Below are 19,126 nucleotides of genomic sequence, written 5' to 3' on the forward strand. Positions count from 1 at the left end.
ATATTTTAACTGTGAAAGGCATAAGCCTTTCAAACATTATTAAACAACAGAACTGCCACCAGAATGGATACTGGAAAGCAGGTTTAAAAATATCAGGAGGAAGAGAAACTTGGTTTTTCAGGACTTAACCTCTGACTAATCTAATTCAATTAAGATTAAAAATGCCTTTTCTTTGAGGAGAATACTTAGGGCAGGGCACAGACGGAGAGGACACCATAGACTGCTCAAAATATGAGCTTTTTCCATATTCCTCCAGCTACCATTGGGCACTAAATTAAATTACTGTACATGGAACACCCTGCTCAAAAAAGAGACTTCATAGAGTTTTTTAAAGCATGTTTATGTGACTGCACATAAATGTTTGTGTAAAAAGGGAGTTATGACAGTTTATACCACAAAGGTTACAGTAAGAAAAAGCACTTCTTAATGACAATAATTCACAAATTCACAAGAATCACTTTAATATACAAAGCAATTACTACCATTCTGAAACACAAAGCAGCTAATATGTACATAGTGTTAATAAAATGCATTATAACCCAGTACAATTTTTTTAAACACAGATAAAGCACAAAAAAAAAGTTTTAAAAAAAACAAACCAAAAACAAAACCAAAACAAAACAGAACACAACAGGGATGTTTCTAGATTTTTGGGGAGATGTAAAAAAGCATTTATTTTCCCCCAATGATGGATTTTCATTTAATATTTTAACTTCCACAAGTATGTGGGAATCAAGCTCAAATACCCTGTTCTGTGCTGACATGGTTCGGGTAAAGAATCAGAAATGCAGATGAGGTGGACGTACTCTTTCCAGCTTACACTACAAAGGGAGAATAATAACCCTCGCTCTGGAAGCTTCCCTGAAAAACATTGTTTCAAAACAATTTAAAATTATAAATCCAGAGTAGAAACAACTCATTTCTGAAGTGAACAACCAATCTGTGGACAAAAGTCTGTGGAGGGGTTGGCTGCCAACTAGCACCTCTTCTTGCCCTGTTCCCATCCCAAGAAGTCCATTGTAAGCAGCACAGTTTCAAATTTCATATAAACTTGAAGTTGTAGAACTTTTAAAAAATTAATGTTTTAATATAAATAAATGTAATTAAACACACAAAAAATGGAGTGGCACCTGGATAAAACACAACTTGTGGAGAGCACCCAAACATCCTTAGTTCTTAAGAATGACCATTTCCAGGTAAGTGACTGACTCAAGGCCTGCTGTCCCCATGCTGTCACTCAGTTATCCCCTAATTTAGAGAAATGCACAGCTGAGGCTGAGTGAACTGCTGGAGTCCTAAGTGCAGTGACTGCTCAGCTCACAGAGTGTGCCAGCCATGGGTCACTCCAGCCTGTCCCTGGCCCTTTCCCTGCCAGCACACAGCTCCTGAGGACAGCTGACTGCTCCTGCCTCTCCTGCTGAAAGTGACCCCTGAACTCACCACAGAGCAAGTCACAAACCTGCACTTGCAGTGCCAGAGAGCCAACAGGTCACTCTCTTCAATTTGTGCTGTGCCAAATAGCCCAAGCACATCTCTTTGCAGGCCACAGCTCAAATACATTTTAAAAACACATTCCAAGGCAAAACACTTGAAATGCAAACCCTCTTTACACCACCTGTATCTGTGGTCCCTTTTCCCCAAAGATTCACACACTTAAGTCTATCCACACACCTGAACCTGTCACAAGCACACAGTAGGTGGATTTCAGCATCCTCTCTTCACCAGTCTGGCTCCTTCCAAACCAACTGAGCTTCAGGATACATTCAGGCTTTTGTAAAATCAGTGCCTTTTACAGATAGCAAATTACACAGCTCAGAAAAATGAGTTCTGAAGCAGACGACAGAGAACTATCAATGTACTGTATGCATTTTCAACCTGCTCACAGTGACAGACTTCAGGGTTATAGTTAAATTATCATCATTCCTGCAAAAGAAGGGTGGTTGTACTTTTCTTTTCAAGCAGGGTGACACACTGTCAGTGTACATTTACTTCCTGGTGTCAAATTATTGGAAAGCCTTTAGATATATTTTCTTGGAATGCAGCTTGTAAAATCCACAGCCAAATCTTGAATTAAGAAAAGGGGAATAAAGTGGCTGAAAAATAGTTTAGCTTTCCTTCCAAATTAACCTCCCTTTCCCACATGGGATCACTGAACTAGTTCTACTCTAAAAATAATTTCACATCCATCCTCTATGTACTGCTCCAAGACACCACCCGCTTGATTCTTGCCCCTTCAGCTCTCCTGCCCTTCTGAGGCAATGCCTGCTGGGCACCAGGTGCTGATCCACAAGTTCAATTAGCGAAGGAGTCAACTGCTGCGGAGGAGTGAACTGTGTGCAGGCAGCAGGATCACAACCATTATGCCAGAAATCTTCTCAAGCAAACCAAATTTATCCTAATTTTTTTTGTTCTCTGTGTTTTGTTTGGGTTTCTTTTATTTTCTTTTAAAAGTGCACATTTTAATTAAACATTTACAAAGAACATAGTGTAACAAAAATAAATACATGACCTTTTGGTTGGATCATTGGCAAATGTTACATCACTAACCAGGCTCCAGGGTGAAAAAAATTACAGTAAAATCAAGGTCTTAGAAAATCAATTAAATCCTCCATGAACTGTCATAGATTTGCAACCACTGATATCAAACTTGCTTTGATGGGTGGACTTGTCTTTAAGCTACAAAAAGCACTGTCTGCCATAAAGGAAAAAACAAAATGAAAAAGCAGGTGCCAGTTTTCACTAACAGATGACTACTTGCTGCTGCAGTTTACTGGAAGCCCAGATTTTAAAAAAGCAACCTGTGGTACAAATTTAGGTCAGAAACTATCAGGGCTGTTTTTTTCCTTATTAATTGTTTTTTTTCCTGAGCCTTTTAGTGATTCTAAACACCCCACCAACTTTCTGACCAATGTACAAGTACCAGAGAAGACAGTGATCTACAATGCAAATGCCAACTCCAGGCTAGCCAGAACTACAGGTGTCTGAGCAGTCCTGACAAGCACAACAGGCTAAAATTGTGCTTTCGGATACAAGCGACGGTGCCGGCAACTACCCAGTGCTGGTGAAATTGCTGCCTAAGGAAGAATGCATTGCCACTACCCCAGGAGGAAAACAGAAATCTTACCAGTGGTTCCTTTAGAAAATAACACCTTAACAACCTTTCCAAATGTTTTGCCTTTGATATATAGCTGCCAAAGAGAAAAAGCACAAAAGTGAATTACTCTGGGTGGTGGTGGTGGTGGTAGTAAAACAACTGTTTACATAGTTTCAAAAATCTTCATCAATAAAAAACAAACTTCACAAAAGCCACAAAAGATGAAATAAAATTCTTGAAAATGGATAACTGAGAGACAGCACAAAACAAATCAATAATAAGCGCTAAAATAACGCAGCCCAGAGCTACTGGGGTGAAGGGAAGCTTTCACACACACACACACACACACATCCACACACACCCAGACACACAGAAAAGTAAAAATTCTTTTCCTGACCTCCATATACTATAATACTCAGCATTCCTGACTTAAAAGCTCTCAGAGCTGTAGATTATATACTGTGTGTATATATATATATATGTACATATATTATACATATGTATTTTCCAAGAATATCTAAATTAAAAGAGCACCTTTGACAATATCTTAACTGCCTGATTGGTGCTGTTGTTTTGCAAAATAATGACATTACAAAAATTATATTTGAAACCAATTCTTGTTTATTATGAACATAACGGATCTAGCCCTTTCTAACCCTCTCTTCAGGTAAAACAGTCTATCAGTTCTTGAAAACTCACAACTGTGAGATATAAAACTAATCCTCCCTCCCCCTTGTCAGCATAATTTCCATCCTACTTCCAAATGGCCTTAGTTTATAGAAACTTATTACCCCAACCTCACTACTTGGTAAGTAACATAGGAATGGATTCCTGTGTCAGATTCTTTCCCTTTTTGGGTCAACATGAATAGTAAAGCATGTATGGGTAGCCTAGCCAGCCCCGTACTTGGGCTAATAATTTTTATTATTGTAATCTATAATTTTCATTAAATAAATTTGTGTCCCTAAATCCTCAGTGCAGCATAAATAAAAATAAAGATTCTTGCAGACCCCCATGTACTTTGAATTACATTCCTTTTCTTAGTGAAACTTTATTTGCTAATGAAGCCTAGGCTAAAACCACTACAGGCAACTTGCAGACCACACACAGACAGACGGGTAACACAGTTCTCCTCTCACTCCCACACAAATCTGCACAAGCTGCATAAGGAGAACCCCACCTGGGCACTGTTTTAGGATCACATGCCCATTCAGCTCCCAGGCTTTGTGCCCAGTGATTATCAGCAAGCTCTGGACAGTGTTCATTACCCACTAGACACAGCCCTCAGTGCTCAGGTTCACAGCAAAACCTCACGTTTTTGCAAACAGATGTTCTACAAAAGAAACAGCCTTAATGTGGGCATATACAGCCTTTTCTGAGTTTCTCAAAGCTGGACAAACCATTCCATGTAATTGCAAATGAGGCCACCATGAGCTTCACGTTTTACAAGAATGACTCCTGTATTACCAACATTTCTACTTCAGTACTCGTTCTGGAAAATGTAACCGTTTTATGTATTTGTATTTGCTGATTACAAGAATCAGATAATTTTTATAAAAGCATTGCTGAGAACTTAGGGTCTTCTTTAAATTTGCATTGCTAAACTAATAGATTCATCTCCCATTAAATAAAAACACAAAAATCAACTCTCTATGGCAGATAAAAATAGACCATTTATAAACACCCACAAAACTTGTGAAAGTGAATTATTTCACATTTCTGATACTTATGTTCTCTTCTTGAAATACAAGTGTAATTTGAAATTCTTGATAACTCTAGATTTAACAATAATGCTGTTAAGTTTAACCCTGCTCCTTTTAAATTAAGTCTCTTGGAAACTGAATGCCCTCTCAAATGAGAAATCTAGAACTTTTAATACTGCTTAGGTGTTTGAGACTCAACTGCCCAGCGTCTTCCAAGTATTTTTCATATAATGTGACACTGATTGTATAACCTTTTAGAAGCTTGTGTGTGAAATTTATCCTAAAAAGAGATAGAGTGAATGGGAAAAAATATTAGCTAATACTCTGCTAGGCAAGGCATTACTATAGACCAGAGCCTTATCCATACGTTTTTATACATAAAAGTTTGACCAGAAGCCCAAAGTAAACTTACTCCATCAAATGACCCAAGTTAATACAGTGAGAGACTGGCTTCAGAGGGCCAGTACACAAACCACCCATGATTCTTTTGGACACATTCTTTTTGACAATGTCTTGACTTTCTTTTTTGGTACCTTTTGAGCATGATTCCTTTTAAGTCCTAATGCTTAGTACAGAGGGTTTTTAAAAAAGTATTAACTACCTTTTTTAACACTATAAATCTGGGAAAGATCATAGTTCCTCAGTGCACAGAAAAAAATTGATCTTGCAAACATCTGAGGCACATGAGTAATTTTAGTTGCAGGAATAGATTACTCAGTAAATCTGACCCTTTCCATGAAAAAATACCCCAAATAAATTAAGAGTTTAGTTAACCTGGCCAGGCTCAAATAATCAGTATTGGCCCTTGTGAAGCAGGAGTTGGAATATTTGTGTTTGAAGTCCTCTTTAATATTTGAGGTTGTTGTAGTAGTTGTCATACTGCAACTTAATTTATGTATAGAAGGCAGCCTCACCTCAAAGTTTGAAAAATAATTTAGTAAACTAGGCTGATATTTCTACTGAGTACAATAATTTCCATTGCATAAGACAGTGGCAGGGAAATAAAAACAACCTCATTGCTTGAGAGGACTTGGGACACAGACCATACTTCATCAGGGAGTACTTAAGTGGAGTTGGCCATGCTTCAACTGCTAGTTGTTCTGCATACAAATAGGTAGTGCTTTCACGTGTTACCCCTGTTTACCATGTGACTATTTTCAGAACATCACGATTGCATCTTTTTAAAAAAAATTCTTTCCCATCCAAATATCATTTCCCAGCCTATATCCTATGAAGTTGGCGTCTGTTTTCTGTGCATTCAGAATGCTGAACGCACTTGCACACATAAGCTATGAGAAGCAACAACTGACCAGTGAAGCTCATTTCAATGCATTTGTTTCTGAAGTATGGAGAAGGTTTTACTAGTCCAGGAGGGCTTAATCCAGATTGCAAATCAAACCCCTCCTGGGCTAGTTTGAAGGTCTGCTATCTCCACACCAAGAACATGGCAGTGAAGCGCCCTTCGTCTGGCATGCTGCTCAGCCGTGTGTTTGTACAGTTCAGCATCAATGTGCAAAACCAATTTGGCAACCATTGCTTCTTCATTGTACCATGCATGCTCCACCTATGAGGCCCACAGTTCTCTGGACTGAGAGGCTGGGGTGATTCTGTCTCTAAGGCAATGGAAAGAGCTCAGCACAAATTCTTGACATCTTTACAAAAGGACCCTCCCCACAGTAACTTCCCAAGTGACCACTGTTACTCCTTGAAGAGGATCGGGAGACAAGAAAGAAGCCTGTTCTTCACGCTGAGATTGATGATGAAATTCATCTTGTAAGGGGAGAAGTGGAGGCAAGTACTTGAACATTCACAGTTTGATGCAAAGCACAGATGAAGTATATTCTGTAGTTGCTTCAGGCAGTTTTGCGCATAGAAAAAAAGAAATGTTTAGAAAATAAAAAGTTTACTTTGTCTTTCTGGGTATAGCCAGAACCAGTCTCTATCCCACCTGGACAAGTGAAAGTGAGAATCCAAAATTAATCTGATTTGTGGCAGTAAAGGTCCTTAAGTGCTTTCAACTCCTCAATCAGTGTCTTGTTTTGGTTTTCAAGCACAGCCACTCGATTTTCTAGACATTTCACATACTCCTTTTTCTTCCTGCGACATTCACGTGCTGCCTCTCTGCAAAGCAAAAAAGGCCATTCAAATCCGGAACAATCATTTGCAGACATGGGCTACCTAACTGCTTTCAGGCAAACCTTTACTAGTACTGCCATTTTCAGAATATGGAGCTATTGAAGTACAAGTAAGGAAAAAACACTGAGTTCGTAACAACTGCTCCTCACAAATCACATACACTCAAGATCCATATTCAACATACATATCCCAGTAAGATAAACTTATCTAAAGTAAGATATCCCAGCACCAATAAAATTATTACTATTATTATTTCTGTGAGCGAAAGATCCTACTCAGTGATAAAATTTTGCTTCCAGATTTACATTGGAGCCTTCAGGCTGAGTCAAATGCTGCTGCAATAATTTGACTTTATTATCATCTATTATTCTTTTTACAGTCTTTAACTTTTCCCTTTGCAGCAGTCCAACAAGATGATCAACTGGTGTAAAAAAGTGCTGTATTTAGAGCATTCGTGTATTGAACAATGCTTTCATTTTAATAATGATGTCTGCATCACTGCAATGATTCTATTAATGACTCAAATAAAAACAATAAAAAAAAATCACAAAATAAGCAGTAGGAACCATGTAATTCTTTATCCCTGTCAGCTATACCAAAAAACAGACCTCAAGATAGTCAAACTTATAAGTCTTGCTTGTAAAGAGTGAGCTGCCTGTAGGTAACTTGGTAACATACCAAGAACACCAGTGAAAAATACCAGAAGGTATTAATGTGCTGCTGACCATCCTGAAGGCAGGAACTACCCTACACAGCAATATAATGGCACCAACGTGCAAAGTAAGGACAAGGCTCAATGCCACGGGCAGATGGGAGCCCAGGCAGCAGGCTCTCCTCCTGCCGTGCAACTTGTCCAAGCAGCACTATGCAGACACATGGAAATAAACACTTACTTGCCCTGAACCTTTAGGTGCAAAGCAGAACAGCTTCAAAAATAAAGAGTCTCTGTGCCCCATCATTGCAAACACTACACAGACTGGTGAGACAGTCAGGGCTCTGGGAAATGAGAGGACAAATCAGAACCCAGTTTCTTCCCATACACTAGGTAAACAGTAGCTGTAAAAACAGAATGCATGTGAGGACCGAACTGATAAGAAGCCTCTAAAGTAATTTTTGAAATTCAGCTCCACAAATGAGACAGGATGAAGAAAACATAGCCTGTAAGCCCTGAAAGGGCTCATTTGTCACTCCCACAAATACAATTTCACATGCCTGCAGTGCTTCAGTAAAGCATGCATAACATTTAGAATTTAAGTAATTTTGGGCTGTTACCAAAAGATTAAGTACTAGTGGATCAGGAAGTGCCTCCCAGTGCAAGCTACTAACATGTCTCCTTGGGCAACAACATTTTCTTTCTGTGATTTTTTTCCAGCTTAGACTGTGTATATTAAGCCTCCTCAAGTCTGTGTGTGCTAGTTGTTCATCATGAACAACCAGAGTTTTGCTGAATTACAACAGATCTTTAAAAATGTAAAATTTATACAGAAAATTTGCACAATAATATCTATGAATATTTACACTATAATCCTCCAGTAAGTACCACCTTACCATCTGCCTCTCTATCCTTTTTCCCCACTTTGCTATGGAGCTTAGATTTGCAAATATCTATTAAGCAGGCAGGCTAAAAGCCCCACATGCAACATGATACTGTTGCAAAAGCTGTCAATTTAACTCAAGTGGGGTAATTCCCCATTGTTTTTCTTGGCTTTCACAAACACAAAAGCTTTCTTTTACTGGAGTAAGACTGATGACTAAATAGGGTATTCTGTGATTCTAATTAATTTTTTTTTCAAATGCAAAGCCTGAAAGGATGATATCTACTATTCACTGGTATGAGAAAACTATATAAAAAGGGAGATGGATGACATTCTGTACAAAAACCTTTTAAAAAAGTGAACTCTGCTATTCAGCATTATTTACTTCATTAAAGCCCCTCATATAAGCACTGGGTCTGCTCAAGTAAGTTTCTATTGTGCTCACAGCACAGCAACCTACAGAAGATAAATGAACATGTAAAACATCAGTTTTACAGATATAGTTAACAAGGCTTTCAGGGGATGCCCTGCTCAGGAGGGCTGGAAGCACTGGGTTCTCAGTGTCACAGTGTAACACACAGGCTCCAATCTGTGGCCTATGGGTAAGCATCCAAGCTGGGTGTGATGGGCCAGTTCAGGCCCACCTCTTCCCACTCCCACAGCAACAGGCTTCAGGAGCATCTTGCTCAACTTCTCCCTGCTGCTCCCTTCCTTTGCTACCTCCACCCACTCCCACCTCCAAGCTTAGCTGTTCCTCCTCACACACTGAATCCTACAGGATCAAGTCGTTATCTTTCTTTCAGCCCCTCTGCTGCCACTACTGGCTCCACAGAACTTCAATCAGAAGGAATAGCTGCTCATTTAACCTTTGCTTGAGCCTTTGTGCCCTTGGAGGAGAAAACCCAAAGTGGCTAAAAGAACAAGTGAGACAAACAAGACACTGTTCAGGAAGAACAGCACGTGGACCAGCAGCAAGGAGAATGCATGCAGAAGGCTAAGAGAAAGAATCCAGAAAAGTAAACCATATGAATGTAGTAACTCAAAAAAAGCAATTCATCTTGGTGTTTGTAAGAATGTATTTGCAGTCATACGAGTATCTCACCAATTACTTTCCTCCTTACTGCAATAACCAACTTCACACACCTCACAAGAGTGAGTCTGACACTTTACTCAAGGTTTCACAGTCGCAACACACAGCATTAGTAGATGTACATTCTTGCTTTGCATCTTTAAATAAAGACAAATTCTTCCTAAAGCATTTCATAACGTGACTAGGAAAGATCACTCTAGGCCCATGCAGAGCTGACTGGGAGAAATGTACGTGCCTGTTCTTCATTAGACGCACTTCTCTCTTCCGCGCGGCCTCCTCTGCCGGCTGGGTGGGAAGCGCTGGGGAGGACGCCATGACTACTCCCGGTGCAATGGTGCTGGTCGGGGCGGTGCGGATCTGGTAGGTCTGCACGTCTCCTGAGGCAGCTGCAGGGACACGTGGGAACATGACATCAGTCTGGTGACAGCGCTGTCACACGTGCTGTGGAGAGCACCTACCCGCCTCTCTAACCTGTCGTCTCTAACACAGTCACCCCTCTGGCCCCGTCACCTCTCTAACCACACACCCTGAGCCACAGCTCAGGAGAGATGGCCATCATCTGGGTCATCACTGCTATCTCAGGCTTAGTTTATTAATATATGCAAGATTTTGGGCATTCCTGCTGAAGAAGTCTTCACTTGTGCTTGTAACTTGATTTGTCTTGCGCTATAGCTGCGCTTCTTTCTCCCTTATTATATTTCTTTGTACTTCTCAGGTTTTTGGGCAGTTCTATCATTTCTAGAGAAGGATGGGGTCACTATTTTTAGCTATGTTCCAAATGTCTGTCTGGAAAAGGAGGAACAGCATGTGTAAGTATCTAGCATAGAAAAAAAGGTGCAAAAATGTAGCATTTACTCCCAGAAGAGAAGGACAATGCATTCTATTGCTTCTCTAGGATGAACAAGGTCTTGGCTTTTATTTTATTTATTGTAATCTTAGGAATGTGCTAATTTTGCCTGAGCTCATGAAAAAGCACAATACCACCTAAAGAACACAAAAACCCAAAGATCAGTGCAACGACAGTACTCTGTTATGCATTTTTACTGATGCCTGCTAAACTCTTCACTGGTTAACTTTCAAATCAACTACTTTAGTCATAGAAGCAGGAGTACCCTTCCATTATTTTCAACAAAAGTTTTGTAATACTCCTCAATTTTTAATAAACCAAAGCATGTCCCCACAACTTATTCTAAGCAAAAGTAGCTCTGCCAAGTTGAGGGGTAGATGAAATGATCACTTAAGGCACTCTCCTAAATTGTTCTATGATTTCAAGACTCACTGATTGAGTCACTTGCTCAGTGACCAGTTACAGAAGTCACAGTAGTAAGAAATTATGACTTGAAATTGAAAAAGGGGAAAAATTACTAATAAATTAAAGTGTCCCTTTAGAAAGAATCAAACATCCTTCTCTTCTATCTTTAATGCCTGCTTTAAATTTCTTATTGTTGCACATACGGGAAAACTCAGAACTCTAAAGTGGTACTAGTTTTTGCAGAACATATGAAAAAAAAAATTGTGTGCACAAAATGCTGGAAATACAGCATGGAAAATCAAAAATAAATATATTAAACCTCAAATATCCACAATTTTACCAATCTAAATGGAAAGGCTTCAAGAAAATATGACAAATAGCTTTGTCCAGAGTTTCAGTTATTTTACGGACTTATCTGCGCCAAAGCTGTAAATTCTGTTTCCTGACACATTTGAAAGAATCAGGCTGGCAACTTATATCTGCACAGAGAAAATGTGACACAGAATGACTGGCTGTGAAGTTTCTCACCTTGTACAACAACTTGGTTGCTGGGTACAAGTATCTGCTGTCCGTCTGTGGTCTGTGCATATTGTAAAATGGTGGTGCCAGGTTGGGTTGCAGCTGCATTGGTCATTGTCAACGTCTGGAGACCTTGTACTCCATCTGTGCCATTGTTAGACAATTGTATTGCTCCTCCTTGGGTGATGGCAACTGCAGACAAAAAAAAAATCAACCCAGCATTTAAGACACTAATTCACTCATTAACTTACAGTATTAAACCGAGGTATGGAAGAGTACTGATCTTAGCTAAATCCTTTGAACCCTTACACACCCCCAAATCAAACACATGGCTTCAATGTACATGAAAGAAACAATCTTTTGAAAGGTTAAGTTTTCAAATGTTTGTGAGGGCCAAAACCCACAGCCTAAAATACAAAGTTAGTTCCTCTAATAAAACAGAATCACACAGAAGAGCTACAATCCACCCCCAGGGAATACTTTTTAATTTGTTAAGATTTTCTTCTTGGTTGGTTTAGGTATGTTTTTCAGTCCTTACTTTTTCTTCTCATTTGAAATTCCTCTCATCTTCAGTCTCTGCTGCTAATGCTATCCATCTTGTGTTGACTCGGCCTTTTTTTCCTTCTGATTGTGTCCCCTCTTCTCTACAACTTCCTCAGACCCTTTCTAGTTGTTTTTCCATTCATAAAGGTACAGTTTGGCTCAGGTAGTCTTAACTTTGCTGGTTTTTTTCCTTTCTTTCCCTCAGTCTTGTCATGCAGGTATACGGGGACATCACCCCTTTTGTGACTCACAGAATTTCACGGTGTTCCTATATACAGACACCAAAATTTGAAGTGTCTGCACATGCAGTTATTTTACAGTTATAATGGGAATCAGAATTAACCACATCCATTTCAATAAAATTAAGCAGGGTACAAGGCAAAGGCATTAAGGAGTAAACAGAGATACAAAATTTTAAAGAGATTTTAAGAGACAGATGTAAACAAATAGTTCTTTCTCCTTTTTGTATGTGTTGTATATGTCTCCTACTCTACGTGTTAGTGTGAGACGTGTCTTAACTTCACTGCTGTATCCTCAATCATTCTTCAAGTCAAAACGCTCTATCTATAAAATCTAATCAATAAAGAAAACATAGAAACATATACTTATGACATAATGACATATATTAAGGCTGTTGACATCATCAATTTTTTCAAGACTTTCTAAAAATGTAACTGCAGACTGTAATGTTTTTTTCTAATGATGAGGTTACAGCTTCGTGAACAAGTGTTAATGATTTGCCAAAAAAACCAAAAAGACACTTCTGAATTCTCCCATCTAGTTCCTGAAGTGAGAAAGATTATAACAGTATTATGGTTTCGTCTCAGGATGCATTAGCTGCACCAAGTGGCAAGCAGTCCCAGAATGTTAATGGAGCCTTTCAAACACTTAGAATAGAAATGTGTTTAAAAGGCCTGGTTAACAGTCAAAATAAAGTAATCTTTTTTTCACCTCCTGCTTTGTCCTAGTCCAAACAACAGTTATAGAAATAATAGTTCATCTTCTCATCCCCACTTACTAGCACCACTGAGAAATTCAGACTACATACTGTACTGCCCACTGCTGGTTTGGTAAATGGGAGTTGGCACCGTAACAGTGGCGATGGCAGGTGCTGCTGTTTCCTCTTCAGACTTTTCTTCTTCGATCCTTGGCACTCCTGGGGCGTCTGAGGACAAGTCATTCAAAATTTTTCTGGCAAAGACAGTGTGTTGTAGAGATTTTAATAAAAATTGGGGGAGAAAAGTAGTCTATCTGATGCACAGTGCTGGGGAAACTGTGAAGTGCAGCAAGCCAGCAAGGAAAGTATGAGTGGAGAATGAAAACTACACACTAACTTCAAACTCTTATTGGAGAGGATTGTTCAAAATGCCAAGCACTTATGGGCAAGGGAGCCAGCACAGAACAGCTGTGCTTGTCAAAACCCATGATACAGCTTATTACAACCTTCACTTTTTCTTCAGAGCATGCTTCTCTCAACCATTTTTATTTGTTTCCTGCTTTTAGCTATATAAAAAGTCAGAACCTGTCTCCTCACTTACACTGGGGGAACCGCTCCATTTCAAAGACTACAAACACCTCAGCCAGAGAGCTGAGTACCAAGGGAGTTAGCAGGAATGCCTGCAGAGAGTCAGCAGTTCATAATTTAACACCTGCCTGGGAGACAATACCCAGTGTTTGAGAACAGTCTCGCAGTTATGTTCACAGGTGCCCTGCCTGAGAAAATTCATGGGTAAAGGAAAGAACAGATTGTTTCATTATTTCCATGAACTAATTATCCAAAGTCAGAACTTCTAAATCATCACTGCTACAGGTCCTACTGAATATGACTGACCACAACAGTCATTGCAATTTGCATCACTGAGATCAAACAGTGTCCTTCCTCAGAGGACTGCCAAGCCCTTTGCATGCTGGCATCTTCTATTATGTCACTGCAAAATACAGTAAATGTCCTTGGGTAAATGTGATGCCCTTAGGTAACAGGCAATATTTTTTGTAATTCTCCTCCTGTGTTTTCCAGTGGATTGGCACTGGAACTCAGTGGGATGAAGCAAACACAGCTGTAGAATCCAAGTTCCAAGACAACACTACTTTCTTATACAAGCCTCCTAAGGCTGTGGGAGCCAGAACACCTGTATGAAGCTGTCTGGGGAGGGCAGTCATTCTGCTCAGCAGTTTGACCAACAGAGCTTTGCTGTTTTTACTTTGTGTGCATGCAAGCAACCCCAGCACTGCACAACACTGTGTGAAGAACCACCTGAACAAATAAAAAATTCCCATCCAAAGAGTTTGCAATCTAGGTGTTAGACCAGAAACTAGTGAATGAAACAGATGAAAAAATATGGAGAGAGCAGGGATGATGAAGAACAAAATCCAAGGAGATTAAACAAATCACTTTTTAGCCTCATGTCATTATGACATTGTGGTTAAAACCTACCTCTGCCATTATAAAGATGGATTTAGGGTACAGGATAAAGTGGTAGCTTTACAAATATAGGAGCTATGAACTGACATGGAATACATGATGTACTTTAGTGGCAGAATCACAGAGGAGTTTTTGAGTGGAAGAGGTACAGCTTTCAATTCTGTGAACATACCTGCAGCTATCCTGTTTCTGAGGCCAGTTACAGCAGGTTGAATAATGCCAGCTGGGAAGTCACTAAAGACAGTAGTGGTCTGGCTCAACCTTTCTGACTTAACCAACACCAGCCCAGAGTCTGAGCTGCATAGAGAAGTTTTACAGCTACCAAGTGTTGCTGTGTCACCACAATTTGGTTTGAAGACAGGCTGTGTTGTGGCACCAGTGCATGCAAAGGAGTCCATCTCAATGAGAAGTCAGCATGCACAAGCACCCTCTTCTCAGTTTTGCTGCTTGTTTACTTAGTTCTGTTTTCTCACCATATACAGCCACTCTTCCATATACAGTAAAATCAAGTGTCTTGCTGCAGAAGCAGACTGAAGGGAATCTGTGGCAGCCTTGAAGTTAACACTGCCCCTCACAAATAAAAATATTTTCTCAGATCTATTATGGCTAGGGATCTCCAGCAACGATTTTCACTATCTTTGGCAGAACAGTCTTGAAGGCTGCTGGACAAGGCAGACAATAATCTCCCAAGTGCTAAAAAAGTATCATGGTTGAGATACATCAAGGCCTACAGCCCAGCTTCTATTTCCAAGGCTATGCTCATAAAGGAAAAAGGAGCATCTGAATTTTCTAAAGCAGCAGGAACTAACAGGTCACTTAAAACCTACTGAACCCCAGAGCTGTTCCTTAATGCTATTTAGCATATTTTAAGAATGAAAATGGGATTTAGTACAGACACAAAAAGCTGTACAAAGGCTTAAGTGATAAAGTAACACAACACACCATGTGAAGGAGAACCTCAGCTGGTTGTGCCAGAGGTATTTACCATGAGAAATAGAGAGACTAGATGCCTTTCACTATATTCAACTCATACACTGACTTAAACTTTAAACACAAACTGTTTTGCTCAGGCAGAAATTCTCTCTGAGCTATGGAACATCACAACTTCCTTAAGTCTCATGGGAAAAAGGAATTAAGCTGGATTACTGCTAGCATTTCAACAATAATGAAAACCAGTAGAGTTGATCTTTTTGCAGCCTACAGATTACACAGAAGTTGCTTTTTGCAAAGCTTCAGTGTGTTTTGTGTATTAAGTATTCATTAAAGCTATTTCTAAGGCATCTATCACAATGATACCTCAATTTTCTGAAATGCAGCAATTAGCATGTTCTCAGCTCACTTCTGTCTTGAGTGTAACTGCTAAGGTTTCTTCCTCCTCCTATTTGCTTATCTCTTTACATCCTATTCCATGGACATATTCCATATTCCAATTCCAAGACATTATAGAAGAGAGATTTCTCTTAAATCTCTCTTAAAGGTAAAAGGTTAAAAGATAAATCTAAAAATAATAAAAATACAATCCCACTGTTTGTATCTCCATGTGAATGCACTCATCCATCAAGCAAGATGCTTCTGCTTTAACCTCCATACCTGTAGGAGGGTCGTCTGGACAGAATTTCTCTTCGTTTCTGTGAGTCTGTGACACTGTCTACTGATTCCTGTGAATCTTCACTTTCTGCTATAGTGGATATCTGTAAATAAGAACAGCAATCAAATTTAACAAGACACTTCCAATGCCTTCATTTTAAGGAAATGCTGACATCCCGTGAAAAACACCACAATGCAAGTATTCTATCTAGACAATGAACAGAAAGTTACTGCTCAGTAATAGATCCCGGAAAGAACAACCACGGTCAGTGATTTACCCATCAGAATGTTTTTTGTAATTTAAATACTCCAGTAAGAAAACATAGACATTAATACCATACGGTATTAATTGCATTAACATAACATTAAAACCATATGGTTTTTGACTTCCATGATATTTTGTTTTCATCTATTGCAAGGAAACAAAGATATTTTAAATAAAATTTAGGGAGAGAATAAGTAAACCAAATTTAGGTAGCAGAAATGTTTGGAAACAAAGAAAAAATACTGAAAAAACATGGATTTATAAATAATGAGGTAGATATGTTAAAGAAAGACTGCCTTTTACAGGGGAAATTACCAGGAAAATGTCATACATGAAGACATTAAAAAATAACATACTGCTGCAATTCTGAATATCTGTGCTAAAAAAAGCAAAATGTTTATGCAGGAAAGCTAAGATAAAAATAATATTAAAATAATTAAGATAATTTTAAAATCAAAATGTGCATGACAAAATATATAAAAGCTAATGATGCTTATGTGAGAAACAGAGGTCACATCCTGACAATTTATGCACTGCAGAGAAGATTTCTAAAGGCTCAAAAGTCTTGCTGGCACCCACATCTCACAATTGTCAGATAGAAGGTCTGAGTATGTCCAAGGCTGACTGCGAACTGCTGGGCTCTGAATATCAAAACCTGATGGATCTGCACCAAACCAGGTGAATTCCAAGCATGGCTTCCTTGTCGGTCTCTTATCTTGTACCTCCAGGGTAGCAACTTGTGCACTTATCTCAAAACTGCTAATCTCTGTCAGATTAAAACTCTAAACTTTTGACTGCAATGGTTGAGGATGGTAAAGCCTGCCACAAACTCAGCACTGAAGCTGAGAAGGAAAAAATAAAGATTATTAACAGAATGGCCTAGTTTTAAACTATGCATACCTTTTAAAAAAAAATAATATCCAGTTGAATATCTGTATCAAAAAGTCACAATACCTACTTTTTGAAATTAAACATTTTCTGAGCTCATTGTTCTAACATCAAATGAATAATGTACAGTCCTGGCCCTGTGTAGCTGTTGTACACCAAACAATTTCTGCATTCAGTAACACTGAACTTCAAGTGGATAAAAACCAAGTTAGAGGTTTTAAAGTTTTCAGACTACTTGTCTCCTCGATCTTCAGGCTGTCTCACCATACTGCATTACCTGTCTTGCTTTACAGAAAAGAAAATGCTAAGGCTTTACAAACCACACAATACTCAAGCAGCACATTTTAAAAGCATTTCTATATAAGGACTGATAAGTTTATTTTAAGGACCATACAGAGACCCTTTTTGTACACCAATGCCAGTATCTCTTATGGAGCAAAGACTCTCATTCTAGAATACTGACCTCATTAATTATTAAAAATTACATCATTAAAAAAAATTCATTCTTTTGTTTGCTTCAGAATAGTATGAACCTTACTCAAAAATGTATGGAAGTACAGTAGAGAGAAAAAGTAGAGTAATACTGTAAGAAAAATCATAAAGCTGTTAAACTCACCAAACAAATTCTAGAGGGAAATGAAACTAAGCAATGTTTGAAAATGAAAAGTGGTTAGGCAAGAATAGAAAAAAAGTCAGAGTAGCAAATACTCTGCAGATTTGCAAAAACACAATCCAGGACACAAATACATTAAAACCAGTGCAAAGACAGGCCTATTTCAAAGGCCCAATTCACATATTAGGAATTTCTTCAGTCAGTACCTGTACTGTCTGGACCTGTGGAGACTGAATAACTGATGGCTGGGCAGCCTGAATTACTCCATGCACTTGAACCGTCTGCCCATTGGGCAGCTGAACTAAGGTCACCGTGGGTGCAGAAGATGTTGCGTGAGCTGCTGGCATAGATACCTGCAACGAAGAGACAGTGAGCACAAATTAGGTTATTGCAAAATCTCTTCAGTTCAGTATTTGTTTTGGTGAAAGAACTATGTCTCTCCTAGACTCCAGTCAAATGACCCAAATGTTTCAGCATAATATAAAACCCCCTGAAATGCATGAGCCCAAGACCTGACCTACTTCACAAAATAATCAAATGCAGAACTTCTGCAGGTTCAAATATAATTTGTAAAATCTCTGACAAGAAGAAGAAAAACACAACTGCCTCTATTTTGAGGTAACCCGATACAAACACATCATTACCTTTCACTTACTTCACTTGGATACTGCTCAGACTAGGGTGTACTCCTACAGACACTGCTGAGTCAGAGGCAGAAACATATGGGAGTGGAGCTATTTTTGTTCTCACTCGGGAAAATGTAAAGAGTTTGCCAGATGTAAGAACTTAACACTTTTAGGGAATCATACCTTTCACTTTCTACATATTAAGCCATATGAGTTGATGGCAAAGTGCATGTAAATAAAGAAAACTGATCATGAGTTCAGACAGAAAAACCTCATGAGTTTGCAGTGGAAATAAGCATTTTGTAGGCAGTCGTGATTATTGTGTAACAGGTCAACACAAACTCTAGTTTCAAGAGTCATTTCTATGAGGAAAAATTGACCATGTTTTAAACACAACTGTGTTTCTCCAGCACAGACCTGCAGGCACAGCAGCTCTGCCAACAGGGATATGCTGATGACCTCAGCATGGCACATTATGGCTCGGGGACAGCAGTAGCCACACAAAGCTGCTCATGCCACACAGGGCAGTCTCATCCTGGAGGCCACAGGAACTGCTCTGGGGAGCTGAAGGGCCATGTACCAAGGGTGCTCCACGGCTGGGCCAATGCCCAGTGCACATCCAGAACTCCCAACTGTCTGCTGATACGATGCCTGTGTTTGGGGCTGGGGGCTCCTGAAAGGCTGCAGGGTGCCAGGGCTGCTGTGGCAGCACACCCTGCCCTCAGTGCGTGTCCCTCCCACATGACCTGGCCCTCAGGGAAGGGCTGCAGGTAAGCATGAGCTGCTCTGGCAGATCTCAGCCAGGTGACGGGTCACTGACTCGCCAGCTTCCTTCTAGTCACCCAAGTTTGGA

General features: G+C 39.4%; 1 protein-coding gene across 3 annotated transcripts in view; it reads right to left on the reverse strand.

The window, feature by feature from the left end:
* Positions 1–81: 81 nt before the first annotated feature.
* Positions 82–19,126, reverse strand: part of CREB1 (cAMP responsive element binding protein 1) — a 40,381-nt gene continuing 21,336 nt past the window's right edge. For 2 of the 3 annotated variants that reach the window (XM_083865744.1, XM_083865742.1), the window contains 6 exons: positions 17,854–18,000; positions 15,885–15,985; positions 12,921–13,063; positions 11,339–11,521; positions 9,790–9,944; positions 82–6,914 (listed from right to left, as the gene is read on the reverse strand). In XM_083865744.1, the coding sequence (XP_083721870.1) occupies positions 6,774–6,914; positions 9,790–9,944; positions 11,339–11,521; positions 12,921–13,063; positions 15,885–15,985; positions 17,854–17,994 (864 nt within the window). In that variant the 5' untranslated portion in view covers positions 17,995–18,000 and the 3' untranslated portion in view covers positions 82–6,773. Of the gene's footprint in view, positions 6,919–9,789; positions 9,945–11,338; positions 11,522–12,920; positions 13,064–15,884; positions 15,986–17,853; positions 18,001–19,126 lie in introns of all 3 variants that reach the window. The other variant, XM_083865743.1, reaches the window with a different exon arrangement.

This window comes from Zosterops lateralis (assembly GCF_965231275.1).
Source record: "Zosterops lateralis genome assembly, chromosome: 7".
NCBI lineage: Eukaryota > Metazoa > Chordata > Aves > Passeriformes > Zosteropidae > Zosterops > Zosterops lateralis.